This window comes from Physeter macrocephalus, chromosome 16, assembly GCF_002837175.3.
Source record: "Physeter macrocephalus isolate SW-GA chromosome 16, ASM283717v5, whole genome shotgun sequence".
In the NCBI taxonomy this organism is placed as follows: Eukaryota; Metazoa; Chordata; class Mammalia; order Artiodactyla; family Physeteridae; genus Physeter; species Physeter macrocephalus.
The window spans coordinates 84,049,505-84,066,875 of record NC_041229.1 but is presented as its reverse complement, the minus strand read 5'-3'; the positions used below and the strand labels follow the sequence as shown (position 1 = coordinate 84,066,875).

The 17,371-nt window shown below is 32.9% G+C and overlaps 1 protein-coding gene across 5 annotated transcripts in view; it reads right to left on the bottom strand.

The window, feature by feature from the left end:
* ELP4 (elongator acetyltransferase complex subunit 4) overlaps window positions 1–17,371 on the bottom strand; it is a 236,533-nt gene that overhangs the window by 123,561 nt on the left and 95,601 nt on the right. For all 5 annotated transcript variants that reach the window (XM_028501120.2, XM_028501121.2, XM_007117517.3 and 2 more), the window contains exon 9: window positions 15,560–15,666. In XM_028501120.2, coding sequence (XP_028356921.1) covers window positions 15,560–15,666 — 107 coding nt within the window. The remainder of the gene's footprint in view (window positions 1–15,559; window positions 15,667–17,371) is intronic.

Here is a 17,371-nt window from a genome sequence, read left to right as displayed (position 1 = left end):
AGAATAAGCAAGCAAAATATTTTTTTAAATGTATGTTATTTTTTAATATCTTTCCTTCAGTTGGATATTCCAGAAAAAAAGACTTTTTAAAAAAGAAAAATTAGTTTTGTGGAAATATTTTAATATTTAAATGTTATAGTTTGATAACTTTCTTAGGAAAAAATCAGCATAAACTTAAAATGTGGACGAGCTTAACTAAAGAAACTTCCAAATATTTTTCTAAACACTGGAAAATATATATTTACAAATTGTAAAATGCATTATTCTGTTAGTAAACACAAACCTTGGTATCTTTAAATCAGACCTCCCCGCTCACCCCCCCAACCAAATATCCACAAAAAGAATGTCCTCAAGTGTCACTGCCTGAAGTGATATGCTCTGACAAATCTAACAGCTCTTTCTGTGTCATTCCTAATGCACTTGTCACTCAGTATTATCCATCCTCATTAATGACAATGGGAAAGTTTATCTTGGGAACACGTTTTAAATCATCTACTCTTTACAATGGGACCATGAAATCTCTTACAAAACATGAGGCGGGAACTACTCTGACAACAAAACCCCTTCCTGGCAGCTTTATTCTTAATTCCTGTTCAAGGAGTAATCTGTTTATTATAAAATCATACAGAACAATATATTAAACAGAATTTGAAACAAGAATAGCTAGTGTGATTTTCAAGCTTACAAGTATTTTTACAACATTTTTATTAGGCTGAAAACACGTAGTTGAGTCCTTTCTGTGTGGTTTCATGCAATCTTCTTTTCTATTCTATATCATAAACACCTTTGAAAAAGAGTTTTGTTTTATCTAATTTTAAAACAGTTTTTAAATGCCAAGGACACTAATCTTTATATAATTATTTAAAAAATAATAATATGCATGAGCTTAAATAAAAGCAATTTTGAGTAAACTGTCCTTACATGTTTAAATTTCCTAATTAAATGCTGAAAGAGTCCAACTCAAGTCTCTTACGACTTCATAATAATCTTCCCAGTCCCCAAATTACTTTTAATAATATATTTACATTTTAACCTTATTTCCTTGCCTAAGAAATTCCTAGTTTAAAAAAAAAAAATAAGCAAAACTTCTTGATCCATAGTGTCCACTTACTTAAACTTACTGTTTTAATTTGACTATCAATTATACATATACTAGGTAGTGTGGATAATGAGCAGCTAATTGTTGGGGGGTATACTTCCGCTGATAAAATTAATACTTGTTAGAAATATATCTATATGCCTCTTATTATTCAGCCATCAAAAGTTTAATGATACATTTTGATTAACTTACTGTGCAGTAAATTAATCTTAAATAGATTATAATAATAAAGTTGAAAGATTACATTCAATTTTGATTTAATCACTTTTAATCACCTGAAGCCCATTTGTGAATTCAAACATGCTAAAACATCAAATTAAATTAAATATTTATTTGATGTAAAACATCAAATTAAATATTTGATGTAAACATCAAATTTTAATATTAAAATTGTATGAACCTGTAATTTACCCTTTTTACTTCAGAATTCAGGACCACTACTTTAATGTTTCTAATTAATGCTTTATTTTTGTTTAAAAAAGTTCCTCTAAAGGATGTTGTAAAAATTATATGGGCTTCATGTTTAAGACTCTAAGTTAAATATACAATAAATACCACAAAATGGTTAATTTAATGGATGTTTTAAAAAAGAAATAAAAATCTAAGGAAAACTAAGAAGATATACACATAAATTAGAACTGTTTCTCACATACTAGATGTTTATTATGAATCGAATGATAGTATATACAAAATAGCAATTTATGTGTGGCTTCAGAAAGCAGAATTAGTACTAATGGGTGGGACATTGTTTTAGCGTCTGAAAGAATTTTCTAGCAACTGTCGTTGGCAGAGATTGAAATGGGTTGCCCCTAAGAAAGTGGGTTCCACATGATTACAGAGCGGCTAGGTGGGAAAATATGTGCACACAATAAGAAGCTGGCTTTGAAGCACATTAAGCTGCCTTCCAATTTTATCCTTTTAAGAAATCTAGGTATTTTCTCAAAGAGACACCTGCATTAATTCTAAAAGTGCAAACTACACATCAAATGATCATGTGAATTCTTTATTACTCAAATAGAGCTTAATTTTAAGTCTATAAATCATATCCCCTAATTGACAATTCCCTCAATAAATATTCTTTAAAGTATGTAGCCTTCTCAAGTAGGGGTTCTTCTTTATAGCAAACTTTCTCAGTAAATGACCAGACAGTAAATATTTTTGGCCTTTATGCCATAAGATCTTAACTTAGTGGTATAGTGTGAAAGCTGCCACAGGCAATACATAAACTAAAAAAGTCTTGCTGTGTTCCAATAAATGTTTATTTTAAAAAACTGCGGGGCTGGATTTGGCCCACAGGCCATAGTTTGCTAACCTCTTGCTTTAAAGCATCAGAGGCATAGTTGGTTTAAAATTGCCTTTTACTTACCTAATTTTACATGGAGCAAAGCTTAAGAACCTTTCCAATAAAATGATGGGAATGGTATAATAATTGCATGCTAAGGCAAAGAAATGGCCCATATTTATGGCTATGAAGAGTAGATCACATTTCCAAAATATCTTTACATGTACCCTTCCTGTTTCTTGACTGAATTACACATTAAGCCAATAGGACATGTGGAGGAAATGCATTCAGTTATAAATTACGCCCTGTAAAGATTTTCTTCTAAATATGATTGTCCTTAAATTTCTATCTGGACCACAATGGTTTCCCAGGAGAAAATTCTTAAGAAGCCAAACTAAAGGACTATATTGGTACTTGTCAGTTCCACATGTACAAAGAGGTCAATAGGATGATTCTTCAATAATGATAGTTATATATTCTGTTATTATGGAAGTGATATTAGTTGCTTTGTTGCCAATGTGTATTTAAATATGAATTGCAGAATATCCAAGATGCTGGATTCAAATTCCATTGTACATAATTATTTCATCCCTAACTCATAAGTCTTAAAAATCTTTTACAATATTTTTCTGTTAAAAGCCAGGAAAACATATTAGGCAATAAAATCAGCTCTATTGGCCAGAGGAGACCAGACATATTAACAGTCACTTACTGGGTCAAAGTGGGTTAGAAGGTATAGGTACTTTATTTTATTATTATTATTTATTTATTTATTTTTTTGCGGTATGCGGGCCTCTCACTGTTGTGGTCTCTCCCGTTGCGGAGCACAGCTCCGGACGCGCAGGCTCAGCGGCCATGGCTCACGGGCCCAGCCGCTCCGCGGCATGTGGGATCTTCCCAGACCGGGGCACGAACCCGTGTCCCCTGCATCGGCAGGCGGACTCTCAACCACTGCGCCACCAGGGAAGCCCTAGGTACTTTAAATCCAGGAATTAGGATTGATTGCTCTCAACTCTGGGGGACTTTTACAAATTAAGCCCGAATCTAATAGTGCCCTTAAGGAATAAGACTGGAAAACTCTTATTGATGTTTATAGAATGTTTATTATCATACATCTTTTAAGATAAAGTGTTCAAAATAATTTTCAAATGGCAATAAAATGACCATAATGAAATCACGATTCAAATAGATCACATTTTGTTAACTAAAAATTATATTTTTTCTCATTTCCTACCTAGTATTTTTGAGGAGTACAGTTCTTTATTTCAGCAATAACGGTCCATTATATTGTTAGCTAATATTTTTTGAAGGTTATTTTACTTAGTCAAAACCTTAGACTCAATATTAAGCATTTATGGAAACCTTATTAGCATTATCAGACTATTACGTATAGTCTGAAATGGTGAGATTTTATGGGCATACCTAACAGTTTTGAGCACTGTCAAGAGGACATTCATTCATTCAGTCCTTCATTCAATATTTTTTGAGCGCCTACATGATCAGGCACTGAACTAGGAAAAGGGGATGCCATGATAAGTAAAACAGATATGAGTTTAAAGCATTTATGTCCCTAAATGAACCACATTTCCCCAAAGCTTCCATACTTTACAAATAAGGCTTAAGCAGGTGTTTGCACTGTTCTAAAGAAGTATGGCAACAAAAACAAACCAAACAGTACAGAGTGTACATTCAAGAGCTAAATAACAAGCAGAGAAAGATTACTTGGGTTAAAGCTATTCTTGGCTACTTACTTCATGACTGGCCTCACTGAGCAGCCTTAGTATTTTTATAGACTAATCAGTCAGGTTTTTAAAGGTTAACTTATTATTGTTCATTTGATTCTTGATTCAAACCCACTGTTAAATTATTTTTGTTTGACATAAAAGATTTATTTTGGCATTGACTATAAATTTAATTTTTTTCATTTTTGATAGTACACGGAAACCAGAAAGAAAATTAGGAGTGTAGAGTTGTTGTGTGTCTGAATGGCCAAATTCAGAGGGAAGAATCTAGAAAGTGCTGGTAAATTTATTTCATTAGTGTATTTTTACTAATTTGATATTATTTTGAGAATAAAAAATTAGGTATAGCTCATAAGTATATATATAAAACATGTAAAATATAAATATATTAAAATTATTTTAAAGTACAAACTATCTTCTTTTCATCATTACTTTTATTTTTATCCTAAAGTCTTAATTTATTGAAAAATCAGATGACTAAATTCATTTAGCACAGATCATTATTAATATGTTTTCTGCACTACCATTTTTTTCCCTACGAGCATTGGAAAGGCTATGAAAGAGAACTAAAATAAGTCACTATCCAGTTCGATTCGTTTTTCATACCTATCGCTGACAAGTTTTGAACTTCATTACAGAGAAAAGGGAGTATGTACAACTTAGCCATTTTGAAACATGTTAGCTTTTTGGTAAAGGCCATTTAAACACTACCACTGTGCTGTGTTTATCTATACCTGGACATGATCCATATATTTAATTAAAAATTTGTGTGCATTTATGTGTGTGTGAGCAGTTTTCCTTAAAAACTGTACTTATATACTCTAATACTTTTCTATAATTATTTATGTCAATAATATAGCACTAGTGCATTTGGTTTTGCTGGACATTTTAACAACTGTTTTTAAAAATATTAATAAACTACTATCATGTTAGTTTTCTTCCTTTGCCCACTGAATACAAGATAAGTTGACACATTTATTTACAGGCTCACCAAGGGCAATCCATTTCATGCTATAGCATTGACCCTTCACAATGATCTTGTAAATTAGTAGTCTATTATAATATGGACAAGTGACCTTTAATTGCACCAAGAGGCTTTTTGTTAAAAGCTTTTTCAGTGCTACACCATAGCTACAGTATAAGTTGGTAAAATATTCCTTAGATTACTGAGCAGGAATATCAACAAAAAAACGCCCCTATCAAAATAAGTAAATAAAAATTTTGAGGTATTTAAGTCTACACTATAATAATGCCTTTTAAATAACTATTGATCACAAAGATAAGCTATTTTTCTAATTATATAAGAATTAAACATTTAGAAGATTCATAAACAATTTTTTAAGTTCTTAAAATCTAATCAAATACAACTTTGTTTTTGATAATAGCCTGTGGAGACAAAAATAGTTAAATCAAGCTTGATACTAGCTTCATTTTACAACAGAAAATTTTAATTTTAGTAACAGATACCTCCTCTCTTTTTACTAAATGACTACACAATTGGAACTTTTACTACTTTGAAATGTTTAGTGAAGAATCATATACCTGACAAAACACAGACAAATACATTCCAAGTGCTTTTTATATTAAGTAGTGATATTTAAAACAAATTTTCAGTAAAGTATAGGTCAGATATTTCGACTGATTTACTCAGAAATTTCTGAATGACTGCAATATATTTTTGACATACTTACAAAAAGTTGAAGCCAAATACTCAATTTCATTAAACCATGTATATTGGGTATCTTATTTCTGGAAGGCTCATGCCAAAATGATTTAGTTTGATTCTCTACAACAATGGTGGGTTGACTTGACAGCACCTGACAAAACAGTTCAGTGAACTTCACTGTACCAGATACAAAGAACCTGAACTGGCTACTCTACAGAATGTCCACTGTGGCAGAGAGTTATGACGGTAATAACTTTGACAAAATTTTAATTTCTACTTAAATAAGAGAACTGCTTTACTAGTTGTGTGGCCAAAGGCATTTCCATTACATCCCAGTTTCTCTTAATTATTTATTATGGTCCCCCAAATCTTGCCTTTTAAAAATTAATAATTTATACCTAATCTCATATTTCCTTAATGAGGAACACAATTTCTTCTTATTACTAAACTATAGGAAACTTTTTTAGTAATATTACTCTATAAAAGGAAAATATTTTGTGATCATAAGATTTACTGTTTAATTTTGCTTAAAGGTGGTATTCAAAGAATTTCCAATAAATGAAACATTTGCAACAGAAAGAAAAAAGGTTTTAGTATGAATGGATCAAACCTTCATTAGAACCAGTTATTATAAAAGGGGAGGCAAAATTAGAAAAATTTTTTTAATTTTTGAAAAACTGAATTTGGTTGACTCTTCATATAAGTTGTATACACCTTAATTATCTGAAGATAATTTTTGATGCTCCAAAGATGATACATTAAAATAATTTAGAAAAATATAAAATGTAAAATAAAAACATGGTAACTATCTATGAGCAAATTAATATTTGCAAAAGTACCTGAATGATGTCAATTATACTTTAATAAAAAAAAAAGTACCTGAATGTAGAACTTAAGTGAATACAATAATAATATATTGTTACTAAATTTGGGATACTTTTGAACCATATCAATATAGTTGACTAGAATAAGGGAACCATATTTCTCTGTATAGGATACTTTCCCCACCTTATTTAGCTAAGATCTAGAAATCCTGCAGAAGCGGATAGTGTTTTAGTGAAAGGCTTCAGTTTTTACAAATTAATTTTTCTATTAAAAACCTCTACCCGGGCTTCCCTGGTGGCTCAGGGGTTAAGAATCCGCCTGCCAATGCAGGGGACACCTGGGAAGATCCCACATGCCGCGGAGTAACTAAGCCCGTGTGCCACAACTACTGAGACTATGCTCTAGAGCCTGTGAGCCACAACTACTGAGCCCACGTGCCACAACTACTGAAGCCTGCGCACCTAGAGCCCGTGCTCCACAACAGGAGAAGCCACCACAATGAAGAGTAGCCCCCGCTCGCCGCAACTAGAGAAAGCCCGCGCACAGCAATGAAGACCCAACACAGCACCCCCCCCCAAAAAAAAAAAAAAACCATACCATATACCAGAAGTAAGTAAAAAATGAGGAAAGAACAATCCTGCGACCCTAATTATATATATATATATAAAATATTTTGCTACGTTATATGTGTGTGTATACACACACAACACACGCACATAACATAGCAAAATATTATATAATGGAGAAGCTAAGATAAATCCAGTCTGAGTTTTATAATGTATTTATAAAAATAGAGTAGAAATTCTTGTTAGGAACAAAAGAATTTTTAACTTGAATGTTAAAAGATTATGTATATAATACATATAAAGAAGATTATGTATAAATATGCATGTATACATACATACATATACACATATGCTATGTTTACCTGTACATATATGTACGCACCTACACATTTTTTGGAGGTTCGTTCTTTTTTATCAGGGCAGAGGCTTTTTTGGCTTATGTACTGAAGATGAGATGGTGGTTCATCTTGGGGTGTGGTGAGTAGTTAGTGGTTAAGAGCACAGGCTTTGGAATAAAACAGACTTGAATGTAAGTGTCATTTCTGTCAGTTAGTATTAACTCTGTGTCTTTGGCTAAGTTAAGTTGCTTGATCTCTCTGAACCTTAAGTTTCCTCATATGTATAGGTAATAGTGGTACATGGCGTTGTGAGATCTATGAGGAAATGTCTATAAAGCACATGTAGTAGTCTCAGGACTGTTAAACACTCAATCAAACTTTTAATTTTTTATTAATAATAATTAGCAGAGCTCCTGAACATGTTAACTTTCTAGTAAGATTCTGCACATGGAGTCAGAAGATCTGAATTGAGTCCTGGCTACAAGCACAGCTCTATGACTCTGGGACTGTTTTATAACTCCTTGTATCTTCTTATTAGAATGTGCATTATAATGCCTATGGCAAGGGTTCCTATGAGGATCAAATAAGAATTAAATATGGTAATGTATGTGAAAGTACCCAACACAATGCCTAGAATAAATGAGATACTCAACACACTTTTTAAAAGAAAGTTATGATAGATACAAGTTACTTTAAAAATAGTACTTTAACAGTTTAACAAATATTTATGTAACGCCTACTACACATGCTCAGGGTTTAGCTGCAAACAAGACAGAGTATGTCCCTACTCTTGTGAAGCTTACAACAGGTAAGGTTGAGTGAGGTTGGGAAAGTAAACAAATTAACTGATAAACAGCTATAGTAATACATAAGTGTTACACTATGAATTAAAATAGGGTACATGATAGAGGGTAGCTGAATGAGTACTTCAGATGGGCCAGTCAGGGAAGACCTCTCTAAGAAGGAGATTGGACTATTTAATCTATAATTCAGCGATAAGAAAAAGCCATAAAAGGAATGGAGGAATGAATATTCTGGACATTTGCTGTGCAAAGACATTGAAGGACTAAGGATGTTTCTGGTATAAAAGTATCCTCAAAGCTACCTATAGCAATCAAAAAGCTCATGGATACCATCTTTATTAAGCTCTGCTATGTATTTCTTACTCTTCCAAGTACGTTGGAGGCTATATTAGTAAAATATATGTTCTTACCTCTTAGGAACATAAAAATGCATTTAGCTGATGAAATGGGACAGCCATGATTTGTCATCATTTTTTGTTTTCTCTTTTCCTATCCTCCTTAGACACTATAAGTAACACATTGTGGGGGAAAGTGTTTCAGGGAATAACATGTAAACTGAGTGAATTCTGCTACAGCAGTTCTACAAAGGCTTTAAAAAAAAATCCTTGAAGTACTGCAATATAATTTTCCTGGAGCCACATCATAGAACACATACAAAAATGTTTGTATCTGCAAAATTTAGGAAGGAGGAGAAGAGATATTTTTCTACTTGCACCCTTATGCTAAATCTGTATCATCCTGGTCTCAAAGGTGAGATTACTGCACTACAGGTACCACAGGATCTTTAGGAGGGACCCATGGACCGAAGACTATTTGGCAAGATTCTAAGTATTTGACTTTTGCTTTATGCAACTATCTCGCTATTCAAATATACGCTTTCCTTAAATTTCCTAAGTAAAATGCAGTAGGAATTAGTATAAAAAATAGTACAGTGTGAAATATTAGACCTTAAGTTCAATTTATAAAAGGACGATTTTTTAATAGAAATGATTCATAGTCAAGGTATCATAAGATATTTAAAAGTATCTCTCAAAGAAACAGGATTCATTTGATGTAATGAATTACAAGTTTAATACCTTAGGTGTTGCTGACCATACAGAAACTTTAAGATATGTAATAGCCAAACATGAATTTACTCTTCCTTGCCAAGTGAAGCACTGATATTCTGCCAGCCAAACTCACAGGAAGCATGTGAAACGAACACAAAAGCAAACAGGCCTTATGCTGCCTAAGGGAAAGTCAGCAAGATGGCAGCTTCAATCATTTGGAATAATACTAAAGCAGCCTTAGGCTCTTCTCAGAATGGAAACATGTCACTATTGCTGCAATATTCCAACAAATCAGAATGCAGAGAAAAGAACACTTATGCAATCACGTCCTGGAAGGGCACTTTACTCAACATTTAAGTGGAAAATAATTATAAAGAAATTTCAGAAAAATTGTAGTGAAGATAAATGACGCAGGGAAAAATGTTTTTTCTTTCAACACGCTTAATAGGTTTTTAAAAAGCTTACCACTTAGAAACAATTTCCTTTTATTTCCTTTTACATTCTCCTTAAGGAATTATTAATGTAAAGACAAATTTTATGAAGCAGTAAGTGAAAAGTTTGGGATTCAAGCTGCCAGTAAGAAATACTCATTCCCTCCCCCCCACCCCCAATATAGTACTATTACTTTGGAAGTTTGATCAAAGGGAATAAGCTTTCACAACATTTATATAGGAAGTTAAAAAATACTTCAAATATTTTGGGAACTTACCTAATCAGTATACTTTTAGCATGTGTCTAGTCATGTAGCCATCTTTGGTCAATCATCAAAAAATCAAAGGCAAATTGGCATGACTCAACCCTAACTTTAATACCGCATGATTGTGTCGTGTAAGCTTGTTTTGTGTGAGAGCTGCTGTGGTTTTAGCAGAGAGATTAACAACCGGACCTAAGCTGGCCTCCAAACCTTGCCCTGCTGATGCCTCAAGCTCTTTGAAGTCTGACCATCATACCTGGCAAAACAACAGTGGGAACTAGGATGGTGTCAGATCTAATCAAATTGTTCGCTGCAGCATAGCTAACTATGGGTCCACTAATTGGCCCAATTTCGGATTATACCTTTTGCTACAGATTCAGGACAATAATTTAGTTAAATGATGTTTTTTTTTTTCTTATCTCTTCTAATTAAGATTCCAAAGTGGGAAGAAATAGGATTAGACAGAGTCTCAAAACTGTGTTCCCTTTAAGGTGGTATGCAGTTTTGATAGGCTCACTATGACATGTGAAATATATAGAGCATAGTAGTAACCCAGCTTCTGGAGATTCTGTGAAACCTATATGACATTACTGTATGTCCACATCACTTGGGAATTAAAGTGTAAATATGGGGATGATAATATAATGAACATTAAAATGTGAACAGTATAAAATGACATTTCTACGGTTAAAGAATGTTAATTTGGGTTTACTTTTGACAAATGATTTGCTAACTGCAGTATACGTGGGATTTGAAATACCAATCAATATTTGTGGAGGGCATCATTATCAGAAAAGGTATATTTGGACTACATGGTTCATGATACTACAACCTAATAATGCTCCTGAGCCAGACATTTATGTTTCCATTTTTAAAATTTTTGTGACATAACTGTGAATTGACATGTAAGTTAACTCTCCCTTCCCTCTACCTCTAGATATGGTAAACATACAGTCACCTTTCTACTTCTCATTTAAGAACTAGAAAAGCTGTTAAAAAAATGTAGGGGAGTAAGGAAACCTAGGACCAAAGATATCATGCAACACTCTAAATTGTCCAAGGTTGTCACAGTGACTGACACCCTTGTAGTTTGCAAAAGTTTATGCTTTTCTAATATGTAAAAATTTCAAATAATTCTACTGAATCATATCAAGTATATTGTAGTATTAATATAAAGCTAATTTATATGGATGGCACATACTATTCTGGTCTTAATACTTAAGAATGAATCTACTAAGTGCATAAAAAATAATAGTTTCTTAATAAATACAGGTTGATCAATTATTCTGTGAGAAAAAGTTCTTGATGATTGGAGAGGTACTGAGGTCCTGTATTCTGAATTAGGGGCAAAGTATGACAAGACGATCGTGAATAAAGTTGATTTACTTTGATTTTCTGAACTTTCAGTATTCATTTAGCATACAAAACCCACACAGATATGATATTTATGATACTCACTAGTTTTGAACCAATTAAAAGCCTACATAAGTATTGTTTATCTGTATACTGTAAATTTGCAGTGAACGGTGAATGTCTTTTGTATATTCCAGTATACCCCAGTAACCATACTTTCTGACTTGAACATAGAAACACTGAATCTTAGAGCTAGAAAACTGTCTCATCACTAAAGCAGAAACCTTGTTTGTAATAACCTGAATAGGGTCTGCACCTAATGTAGTAATACATTATTATTGTTTATATTAGAAAATTAGATTACTAGAGTGTGTTAAGATATGACCAAACTGAACAATACAAAATCAAAACAGCACAATAATATTAAATGCACGTAAAAATGCTGCTCTTATCATGCCATCAAATGAAATACAGCTACATTTCAAATCTTACCAAATCTCTTATGTACCATAATTACATCATAATTACTAATATAAACAGAAAACTGGTTAATGATGATCCCAACATCAGAGAAGCAAAAATTATAGAAACTGAAAAAATACAAATCTAAGTAGTTATTTCATCTTGGAAGTGAAGTTATGTAACCAAGTTATACATTTTATAGAACTTAACTGTGTTTATAGGTCACTTGACCAGTGGAACTTACATAATATTTATAGCTGTATTATTTGGGCTATTCTTTAAACTCCATAATTTATCTATATTACATATATTTCAGCAGAGATTTTATACCTACTAAGTCTGTGACTCTTCTTAGTTCTGGGATAGATACAAAGGTGAAAAAGACATAGTTTCCATATACTGAGTCTACTATTATTATACCTTAGTAAAGCCTTTGGTTATAAAATATTTAATCTCAATATAGAAAATATAAATAAGCCAGAACAGTGCCAAGTACACAATAAGGGCTTCATAAATGCTAGCTATAATTGAATGGAGCTATGGTAAGGTCAAGAAATAAGTAGTATATTATGTATGGTTAATCAGATATGCTAGAGAATTACTATGTATAGTTTACAAGGATTATCAACATTCAAAGAATTAGAAAGTTATTTCTTTTAACCTGAAGCCATGTTGAATCAACTTTAAACTTTCTCTTTTACTTATTCAGAATGCATGCCAGGATTTTAGTGTCATTACTGTAGATATGATCCTGCTATGGTTTTTGTAGAGGGGCTAATTCATACAGCTTTAGAGTTGATGAATACTAAGTATCACTAAAAATTTACTGTGATTAGACAAATGCTTCCACCTGAATCTGGACAATACTAATACATGCTCCAAAAAGGTAGAAATATTCTTTTGCCTTCTCCAAATCACTCAAAGAAACTAGAGATTACTGGTTAAAGTTGCTCTACCTGTTAGAGGCCTTGGGTGGCTATTAGTAAGAACATATTCAGTTTTCATATGAAAAAAGGCAATGATTTAATAAATCAAAGAAAAGGATGCTAAAAATAGAGATGAGGACTTTTACTTGTTTCTTTTGCCCCTTGTTTCCACCTGTGCCACATTTTGAGACCATGTTACTCACAGTAAATTCCCACATGTAAGAAATCTACCTGCACGGAATCAGAAAAGTTATTTTTGCTTTACCCGCTAAACCACCTTTCCTTCTGAAAGAAAGCCACGGATTCAACGTCTGGTATATTATAGCCTCAGACTTTACAGACTAGTATAGTGTACATCTCCTTATTTTTTAAATATCAAGGCAGTTTTAAAAAAATATGTATTTGTTGTGCATATCAAAACACTGCCACTTGATGAAGGAATCCTCTTGTTTCCACTGCCCATAATATATCACGAAAGACTTGCTATCTGTTTCCATATGCATCTTATAATGTACAATGCTACATTTAAAGCACTTAATCTTTCGTGAAATACATGATTTTATCCTATATATAAGTACTTCTGTTAGGTTTGATTCTTTAATTCACATTTTTTTCTAATCACCAAATTGAGTGTTACGGCATAAGTAAATAAGTTATTTAGAATATGTTTCACTTATATTTCTAAACTTAAAAAAAAACATATTCATTAGGTTATAAGCCAAAAAGGTAAAGGATTTGATCAACTGTACTGAATATTAACTTTAAAAAAAGAACAACCACCTACTTGTGTTTTGTTTTTAAATACTGCTTCCAAATCATAGGGTGACCAATTATAATGGTTCTCTTAGTTTAGGATAGTGGGAAGAAGACAGAGGAAATGGAACAGAAACCTAGATCTTTTATCAGCTCCAGTGGTAAAGTGTAGTAAAATGTAGTCACTATTAGAACCTAAAGTTATTCGAAGGAGAGGTCCTACTTGACATATAAGTCCTTTATTTCTACTCCTCACCCCCAAAATAAGACCCAGTTTGTGTGTGTGTCTCTGTGTGTGTGTGTGTGTGTGTGTGTGTGTGTCTGTGTGAGAGAGGGAGAGAGAAAATAAACATGATTCACGTTACTGTGCTAACCATCTTCTCTGGGTGCAATATTTTTTTCACTAGGGAATCTCCTTGCTTAGTTTGTATGGTGACAGACATGATACCTTAGACCTGGTTGTCAGAATACTCATCCTGGGAGAAAGGTGCCACATGGAGAAAAAAATTGTATACCTTTCATTAAATATACAAATTCCACCTAAAAGAAAATGAGGAGGCATGCTTTCCCTGTGATGCTAACAACTATAACTTTATCCCTCTAAAAGCGTTAGCAATATTATGGTAAATTACCCAATATTCTGTCAGAAAAACTGAAACAATGTTGAACAATTACAGTGCTGGGTTCCATTTCAATGGTTCCTTTTGAGAACTAAGGCAAATTAGCTCAAGAATCACTATTTCTACACTCTCCTTCTTTTGGCTTTAAGTGGCTTTTGAAGGGAGCATCCACAGATGAGAAACTTCTAACACTCCTGCAGAGATGACCTGCTTGAAGAACTGGCTGCCTGATTAACTATTAACTGCTCTCAATAGGATTAGATAATTAAGGACATTGATGACCATTAATTAGGAGGAGGGCACATTAATTTGTCACTGGATAGGGCCCTTACAATGATTTATAGGTTAGTGCCACTTGCAAATGGGAAGGGAAAGAGAAAAAGAGAGAGCACCATTAAGTTACCTTATCAAGTGGCCAGCTAAAGAGGGCAGAGGGTCAAAAAAGGGCCAGAGTGGTCACTTAAGGGTGAAGTCCCAAACACCAAAGCGGTGCCAAGCCACATTGACCATCATTTGATGATGAAGTTAAAAATATGCTAATTTATTGGTGGCAATTCTCTCTTTTTATGGTTTCAAGCAGTTAAGACAAGTGGCCTGCTTAAGAGCTTTTCATTTGAAAAGAGATTAAACAAAATGGTTTGTCAAGGCTGCCTGGCTGTTTTATGTCTTTGTTAAAAAAAAAATTGCACCAGTGACTATACTGATAACTATCACATCACCCAGAAGCCATCTCTCTCTCTCTTCTGAGCATTTATTTCATTAATAAATACACCAACTTTAATTGCTTAATAGTGCTATGTTCATTTGCTCTTTAGCAAGATTAAATTGAAATAAATCTTTGCACTACTACTTTCTGTCACTATTGCTGGCATAAAGGTCACAAAAAAAGTTTAAGTTTCTGTAGAAAATTTACTTAAAGACACTGGTGTAAATTATACTTTTGCTTTATTCAGCATGGAAAGCGGAAAGGTGATTTCACTAATAGTAAGGAAAACTGCTTTTAGAATGTAGGTAAGGATCTTCTTTTCTTAGCCATACACAACTGTGGGTAGCATTCACACTCCACACACAAATAAGCACAGCTCATTAACATTTACTTAAACACGCTTTTGAAAGCCTTGGAAGTATGCATGTCATACTTCTCATGTAAGCTTGGACCTTACTTTTAACAGACATTTAAAACAAAATCATTTTTGCTATACTCTAAGGATATACCATTAAAATAAAAGACAAAAAAGGAGAGTCTAAAAAATTATTCTGTTACATCAAAAGAACTTAAAAATATTTAGCATGAAATATCTCCTATGAATTTCATTAAAGTAAAAGAAAAAGACATACTATTTACCTCAAGACTGTGACTCAAACATAAAAATTCTCTTACCTCAATGGTGAATAGCTTCCTTTTTAATTTAAAAGCTAAGTCTTTGACATCTGATACATCACAAATCAAGTTATTAAGCTGAGGAATCTGCCGTATATGAATCAAACCTTGTGGAAAGAAAATTTAAAAAATTAAAAAATGCTGTCATTGGATGCATAAATTAAAGAGTCTTACAGCAGAATTCTGTAAATTTACACACAAGCATCCTCCCCCTTTTAAAACTGGAGCTTACTACCAGGAGCAATGAAGCAAATGGTGTGATTATACTCAAGTAATCAAGCAGAATAAGATAAACAGAAATCCTTGTGCGAGAAAAACTAATTGCACTTTGGTACAGAAGTACAGATGTAAAGAAGGATCTTAATACTTGTCAAAACTACAGCCGGTTTGTGTGTGATTTTCTCTTGTATTTACAGTAAGCAAATATGGCTATCACCTTGCATGCTGCCCACGGCACCACTGAGTGATCTTTATTTTATTAAATGCACCAGTAAGCAGCCAGCAAAACAAGGCTTACGGGTTACTGATAACCAGTGAAGCACTAATGAAAAGTATTTCATTTTATACCTTTTTAATGACTTGAACAAACCATTGAAGAAAACTACATTTCAGAGTACACTCTAGGATCAAACATTAACCCCCATGCCATCCCAAGACACTCATTTCTGTGGCATGTTAGACCTTTATGTAGCTGTTATAAGCTTTGTAACAGTGCTAGGTAAACCGTGAGCTTTGGCCTCTTGTCAATAGAAACACTTGCTAATTTTTTCTGACAAGGGCACTGGATGGCTTTTGTGCAGCTTAATGCAGTTTCTGACTAAACTCGGGGTCATTTGCCACAGATGAAGACGTGGAAGATTCTTCAGCGCGTCTCTCTGCCTGACTCAGCCCATATTTAAAAATTACCATCCCAAAGACACTGATCCCTCAACATGGGGGAAGAAGGGAAATCCAGATTTGAACAAATTAGATAAATCTTATTTACATAATTGCTTCTCTAGTATATAGTTTTGTGCGTGTATTTGGATGCTTAGTAATGTATTATTGTTAGCTTAAAAGGGTCAGCCTCCCAGTGCTTAACTTTAGAAATGGCCCCTTCAAAAATAATTCATTAAAATATCTGACTTAATTTTTTAAACTTAAGAAAATGCAAAAGGTGTTATTAAGAAGACAGCTTTTACATACAAATTAAAAATATCTCATACAGAGTTATTTAGTAAAATATATTAGAAATAATCACACTATACTTCCACTTGCACATTTCTCATTTTAACCTTGTAAGTGCTTGTTTAGCTAACTGTTAAATCAGGAGGCCTTACAGAGTGAATCAATCATTCATCAGGTCCTTCTTATTAATAGAAACTTTACTTATCATCAGAATCACCCATTAATCTGTGGCAAACAAAACTGATCAATCCAGAGATTTCAACACAAAAAAATCATAGCTTTTCAACCCTTGAAATGTTTCAATCAAAATAATATTTTTTAAAATATAAAATATGATTTTACTAAATTTATAAATTCATAGTACTTACAAATGATACTCAGATATAACTTATAAAGATAATGTTTAACTTGAGTGTTTTAACATAAAATGTAAATAATAAATTAAAGAAATAGTTTATCCAGTTATAAGATACATAAGTCCTGGAAATGTAACGTGTAGCATGGCGACTACAGTTGACAATACTGTATTGTATATTTGAAAGTTACTAAGACAGTAAATCTTAAAAGTTCTCACCAACAGAAAAAAAAAAAAAAAGTGTAACTGTGTGGTAATGGAGGTTAACTAAAATTATTGTGGTAATAATT